The sequence below is a fragment of the Phocoena sinus genome, chromosome 15, assembly GCF_008692025.1.
Source record: "Phocoena sinus isolate mPhoSin1 chromosome 15, mPhoSin1.pri, whole genome shotgun sequence".
NCBI classification, from domain to species: Eukaryota; Metazoa; Chordata; class Mammalia; order Artiodactyla; family Phocoenidae; genus Phocoena; species Phocoena sinus.
Genome location: NC_045777.1, coordinates 24,082,973 through 24,089,281, shown reverse-complemented (window position 1 = coordinate 24,089,281; position 6,309 = coordinate 24,082,973). Strand labels below are relative to the sequence as shown.

Below are 6,309 nucleotides of genomic sequence, written 5' to 3'. Positions count from 1 at the left end.
CTTTCACAAGATTGTCACCCCTAACGCATACACCAAACACACACACACACACACACACACACACTTAATCTCAGGCCCCTCCCTGGAGATGAACTACTGCTATATTTGATGTACATCTTTCCAGATTCCTTTACTCGCATAAAGAAATAGGTTGTTTAGTTGTTGTGTGCGTGGCTGACACATAAATGGTTCTAAACTGTACATAATATTCTGTAACTTACTCTTGGTGATTTATGCATATAATCACTATCTCACTGAGTCATCCATTAGCTGACATTTATTATTTATTATGCTATTATTTATGATGTGCACTGTTCCAGGCACAGTAGCAAATAAGATGGACAGCCTCTATCCTCATGGAGCTTACATCCTGATGGGACATTCAGAAAATAAACATGTAAATGAATAAGTAAAATCATTTCAGGTAGTGCTAAGTAATATTATGAAGACAGAGTGGGCATTGGGCAGAAAGGTTTTTTTTAACAACTGCATAGTATCCCACAGTATAGATTAACATAGTTTGGGAGAGTGACTTTCAAATTTTTCTACTTGCTTCCTAGAGTAAGAAATAAACTTCACACTGCCATCCACCATAGAAATATACACACACAGAACCAACACACACACATATACAACTGGACAAATATTTCATGAAATAATGTTTACCCTTATTAAGGGTGATGCACTGAAAACTTTTATACTGTTCTATGTCATTCTTTTATTTTTTCTTTAATTCCTTACATCTCTCTGGGCCTCAGTTTCCCCACGAGGAACGTGCTGATCTCAACATCCCAGAATCTGCTCTAAGTTGATGCCCCACCCCCTGACTCAGCGAAGGCAGGACCTCTCTGGCCCTTCTCCCCCTTTTCCGCTCCCTGTTCCTCAGAAGTGGCCCAGGGAAAAGGCAGGTCCCTGCAGGCAGGAGAGTGTGATTCAGGGCGGGGCAGAAGGAGGGAAAGAGAGAGGCCCGCCTCCTAGTAGGAAATGTGACTGGGTAAGAATAAGAGTTTGTAAGCCTGCCGACCTCTTTCTCTTCCCATGCCCTGGCCACCTTCCAGCCTCCTCCGTCCAGTCTCCTCCTGTCTCAGACAGTCCTCACTTCTTTTTCCCCTAGGCTGCAGTCAGCCGGAGCCCCCAGCCTGCCAGAGCCAAGAGCCCAGGTGGGGTCGAGAAACTCAGCTACAGGATGTTGACAACACTGCTGCCCCTGCTGCCACTACTGCTCCTGCCCTGCTGCGCCCTCTGTAGCCAGGAAGCCCCAGATGGTGAGTCGACGGCACATCTCGTGCCCTGGGATGGTTCTGGAGACTCTCATCCTGTCTGGGTACACAGGCAAGACCAGAGGGAAGCTTATCCCACAGTGTCTGTGTCTGCAGCCGGCTGGATCTCTCCAGCGGGCAGGCAGGTCCTGGGGACTGGTTCGTGTCCCAAAGCCAAGGTGAGGAAGCATAGTTCAGCCCCTGGGAAGGGGGAGATGCAGGAGGCTGGGGGGAAACAAGACTGGAAAAATGGGAAAGGGGCTTGTAGAAAGGGTGAGAGAATTAGCCATGGGGAGAGAGGAAAGATGGGGCAAAGTCTGGAGAGGGAGGTCTGAGGGTGATGGTGGATGGAGGTGAGTTTAGGGAAGATGGGAAGAGACTTAGGGATGAGACAAGAGATGGAAGGAATGAGAGACACTGGGAGAACTGACGGGAGACTTGGGGAAAGACTGGGGCTGAGACCTGTGAGGCAGAAGAGGAGACTAGATAAGGTGGAGGAAGACTGGGGACAGCTGGTGAGGGGAAACCCGGGGGAGAGACAAGCTGCAGTTGATGGGAGAACTTGTGAAGGATCAGGCTGCCACAGTGGATCCATTTAAGCAGGGAAGGGGAGTTACTGCCTTGCACTGTAATTGCACAGGGGCCTCATCTCCCCTCTCCCACAGCCTCTGTAGCTTCAGTCTCCCCCTCAGAGAGGGAGCAAATAAGAACCAGTATTCAATCAGTGCTCACTATGCTTAATACATGTATTGACTCATTTCACTCCCACAAAATCCTTACAAGGTGGGTGATATTATTATCTCCATTTTACAAAGGAGGAGACTGGTCAAAGCAGTTAAGAACCTTGTCTGGGGGTGACCCACACAGAAATACTCGTTCACATCCACAGACACAGAGCACAACTTCTCAGATGCAAACGTGGACAAGACACATGTCCCCAAGGAGATTTACATCGCCAGACTCATTCCCCCCTCAGACATTCTCTGGGTACCAACTCCATGCCAGGCCCTTAGTGGGTGTAGGAGGCAGAGATAACCAGACATGATTCCATAGCCTAGAGGAATGGAAGCCTGTGTGTTTGGAGACAGTTATGCAGAATCTGGGATCGCTGAAACTGACCCACTGTGTCTGAGAGGGTAAAGAGAAGCATCAGGAAAACTTCTTCAAGGAGAGGGCAACAGCTGGGTCTTAAAGCATGAACAGAAGTTTGCCAGGAGGCACAGCAACCCTGGCATGCTATTCACATGTCACCTGAAAGGCAGCATGACGGACTCCAAGTACTTTGAGGTACTATCTAAGCACAGGGAAGAGGCCAAAAAAGGCAGGTGGGGCCAAGTCTCCAGCAGCCTTGAATGTCAGGCTAAAGACTTTGGACTTGATTCTACGGACAGATATCCTATTTGGAGACAGTATAGTTGAGTGGCTAAGAGTGCTGGGCTCAGACTGCCTGCATGCTAACCTTGACTCTGCTATGCCACTTTCACCTGTTTTCCACATGGACTGGGGTTAGTAATAGTAGCTACTACATCAAGTTAATGGAAGGAAAGCACAAATAAGATAATGATGCATGTAAAGTACAGTGCCCAGGTCATAATAAGCACTTAATGGCTATTACTATTGTTGTTGATAGGGGACTGTGTCCCTGGAGGATTTTTAAGCAGAAGGACATAATCTTATTTCTGGGCCAGGTGGAGGGCAGATTAGAAGGGGTGACACTGAAAGATGAGTGGGGGGGGGGGGATGAGGAAGGAAGTTACTACTCCAGGACAGATGAGAACCACTGAGGCCTGAAGTGGGGCAGTGGCAGAGGAGACAGAGAACAGGAGATGGAATTGGGACTTCATTGTAGGTCAGGATTTGTTAACCAACTGGAAATGGGGGGGTGGGGAGGAAGGGGTGAGAGAGAGAAAGCAGACCAGAGTGGCCTTCCACTGACCGTCTGGATTATCCTGGGGCAAGTGGCTCCTGCACTTCTAGCCTCAGTTTCCTCATCTGTAAAAACAAAGATAATAACCCCTGTCCTGCCTTCCTGGCAGGGTTCCTGAGAGCGTCAAATGGAAGGAAGGGTGGGAGGGCACTTTATGGTTTAGGAAGGGCCAAGAAGGTGGGCGGCCGACCTCTGGGTGGGGAGTTATTATCTCGGGTTACACGCTGACCCCTCCCACGCCGGCCTGGGCCCGACGCGCTGACTCCTGCCCCCAGGCCCGCGGTACCTCCACATGATCCAGGTCTCCTACTTCCGCAACCCCTCTCAAGTGTGGCACCGGGGCAACGTGACGCTCGGGGGGGTCCTGACGCACGTTCTGGAAGGCCCGGGCAACAACGTCTCGATCCAACAGCTGCAGCCCTTGCAGGAGCCCGAGAGCTGGGCTCTCACAAAGAACAGTGTGAAACGCTACCTGCAGGAGTTCCTGGGCCTGGTGCAGGTGGTGCACCACGAGCGGGGCGTGGCCTGTGAGTGACGCACGCAGGGGCGAGGGCTGGCGAGGGTGGGCCCTTGAGGTGGGAGGCGCGGCCTATGGGCGGGACCTAACTGGGGGGAGGGTCTGTGGAAGAACCGGGCGGGGCCAAGTTCTGGGATGGGTATGCTTGCTGGGCGTGGTCTTTTTGCCTTTGCTGATTGCTGGGTGGGAGATTGAGGCTGGAGAAGAGTGGGTGTCCTAGCTGACGTACTGTACTGTCCGTCAGGCCCTCTTCCTGCTGGCATGACCTCGGGGTAGCCCCTGTTAAGAGGCACTGTCCCTGATCCACCCTGCACCCTGAAAGCTCACTTCCCCCTGGCGGACATGCCCCGACACCTGACACCCTTCCACATAGCCCCCTGACCCTGAATCCCCCATCTACAGTTCCTCTGACCATTCGCTGCTTCCTGGGATGTGAGCTGCCTCCTGAGGGCTTGAAAGCCCGTGTCTTCTTCGAAGTGGCTGTGAATGGGAGCTCCTTTATGAGTTTCCAACCGAAGACAGCCTCATGGACGGCAGGGCCTCAGGCATCTTCCAGTGTGGTCACCTACGCCCTGGAGCAGCTCAACAAGTACAATCGTACTCGGTACGAACTGAGGGAATTTCTGCAGGACACCTGTGTGCAGTACGTGCAGAAACACATCACCGGGAACAACTCGAAAGGTATGGTGGGATCGGGGAGGGTCCTGTGTGTTGGGTGGGTTCCAGGCAAATGCGTGGACCTGAAGGATGGATACCTTGAGCAACAGAAGGCCCAAGGCTGGCGGTTTGGGACAGAGTACACACACCTTCCGTAAATTGGTGAACTAGCCCTCCCCGCCCCGCTTCCTTTGGGGAAGGAATCCCTTGGGGTTTGATTCAAACCATGGACTCCTTGGGGGTATGTTCTTCAAGCTAACTCTCCGCGTGTTCTGCAGGAAGCCAAGTAGGCCGCTCCTACACTTCGCTGGTCCTGGGCATCCTGGTGGGCTGTTTCATCATCACTGGAGTGGCTGTAGGCATCTTCTTGTGCACAGGTGGACGGCAGCGGTGTTAATTACTCTCCAGCCCTCTCTGAAAAAGAGCTATAACATCTGGGACATTATACTCCAGAAGATTTAGAATGGCAGCTCATTGCTTCTCCGAGACCCGCCCACCAAGAGTTTGAGGGAGGGGAGGGGAGGAGCCTAGGTAGACAGGGTAGTTGGTTTGCTAAGATCCTAAGAACTGGCACCTTTGCTGAACTGGTCTGCGAAGTGAATGCTTATCTATGTTTGTGGAAAACAGATGATGGAGTTGGGGCAACGGAGGTGGTCTGTGGCCCACCCATCCTCCAAAGACAGAATCACCTGAGGCGTTCAAAACACATAACCAAATAAAACAAGTCATCCACAACCCAAACAACCAACATTCAGTGCTTCTGTGTATGTTAGACTTGGGAAGGGACACTGGTATTATACAATAGAGGTAGAAATAACCAGAGAAATGATGGAAGTGTGCAATCGAAGTAATATGGGAGCAAGGAATTATTAATTAATCAATTAATAATAACATTAATAAAATTCCTTACTTATGTATACAGCATTATTATTTCCTCTACTTTGCAAAACTTTGGGGAAAGTAGCCTATACCCTTTGCTTCTACTTCCTCACCACCCATTCTCTCTTCAACCCACTGCAATCTGACTTCTCTGTAAACTGGTCTAAGATCATCAATGACCTCTAATTGTGAAACCTTCATCTTCCATGATATCTGCAACATTTCACTTTGTGGACTAGGGCTCTCTTTTTACCCCAACTTCTGAGATAGCATACTTCTCATCTTTAAAATGTGTTCTGGCTGCTCAATCAATCCCTTTGCCTATGTCATCTTCCTCAATTCACCTTTGAAATGTTGACTTCCTTAGAATTCCTTTTTTTGGCTCCTTTTGTTCCCCTTTAAACTGTACCCTTTCTGGTGACCTACTAACTTCCATGACTTCAAATACTGTCTCTATGTGGTGGTTTCCATGGGGAAACAATGTCATGATGTCTTTGAGAGCATGTGTTTTGTCATAAGACAGGCTCGAGTTTTACCTCTATGAGCCAGACATTTAACTTCTTCAAGTCTTAGTTTCTTCATAAACAAAAGGTATAATAAAATATACTAAAAGGGTATAATAAAAACAATACTTATGGGCTTCCCTGGTGGCGCAGTGGTTGAGAGTCCGCCTGCTGATGCAGGGGATGCGGGTTCGTGCCCCGGTCCGGGAGGATCCCACATGCCGCGGAGCGGCTGGGCCCGTGAGCCATGGCCGCTGAGCCTGTGCGTCCGGAGCCTGTGCTCTGCAGCGGGAGAGGCCACAACAGTGAGAGGGCCGCGTACCGCAAAAAAAAAAAAAAAAAAAAAAACAAAAACAATACTTATCTCATAGAGGCATTATGAGTATTAAATGAGATAATATAAGGTAATATATATACTCAATAAATATAGCCTTTGCTGCTGACCTCCAGACTCCCCCATTTGCCTTGCTTCTTTTTTTTTTTTTTTTTAGTTATCTATTTTTTTATATATAGCAGTGTGTATACGTCAATCCCAATCTCCCAGTTTATCCCCCCCACCCCCACCCA

At 49.6% G+C, this 6,309-nt stretch overlaps 1 protein-coding gene across 1 annotated transcript; it reads left to right on the top strand.

Annotated features, from left to right (window-relative positions):
* The first annotated feature begins 450 nt into the window (after positions 1–450).
* On the top strand, positions 451–5,760 carry PROCR (protein C receptor). Its single transcript, XM_032606472.1, has 5 exons — positions 451–994; positions 1,115–1,265; positions 3,462–3,713; positions 4,106–4,384; positions 4,639–5,760. Exons 1-5 carry the CDS (start codon positions 812–814, stop codon positions 4,755–4,757), a joined length of 984 nt encoding a protein of 327 aa, XP_032462363.1. The 5' UTR covers positions 451–811; the 3' UTR covers positions 4,758–5,760.
* Positions 5,761–6,309: the final 549 nt, after the last annotated feature.

Excerpts from the sequence above, each read along its gene's own strand:
- PROCR (XM_032606472.1), top strand. The coding sequence starts at position 812 with ATGCCCCACCCCCTGACTCAGCGAAGGCAGGACCTCTCTGGCCCTTCT. Across the intron at positions 1,266-3,461 it reads TAGCCAGGAAGCCCCAGATG|GCCCGCGGTACCTCCACATG; the intron begins GTGAGTCGACGG and ends TCCTGCCCCCAG. Across the intron at positions 3,714-4,105 it reads CCACGAGCGGGGCGTGGCCT|TTCCTCTGACCATTCGCTGC; the intron begins GTGAGTGACGCA and ends CCCCATCTACAG.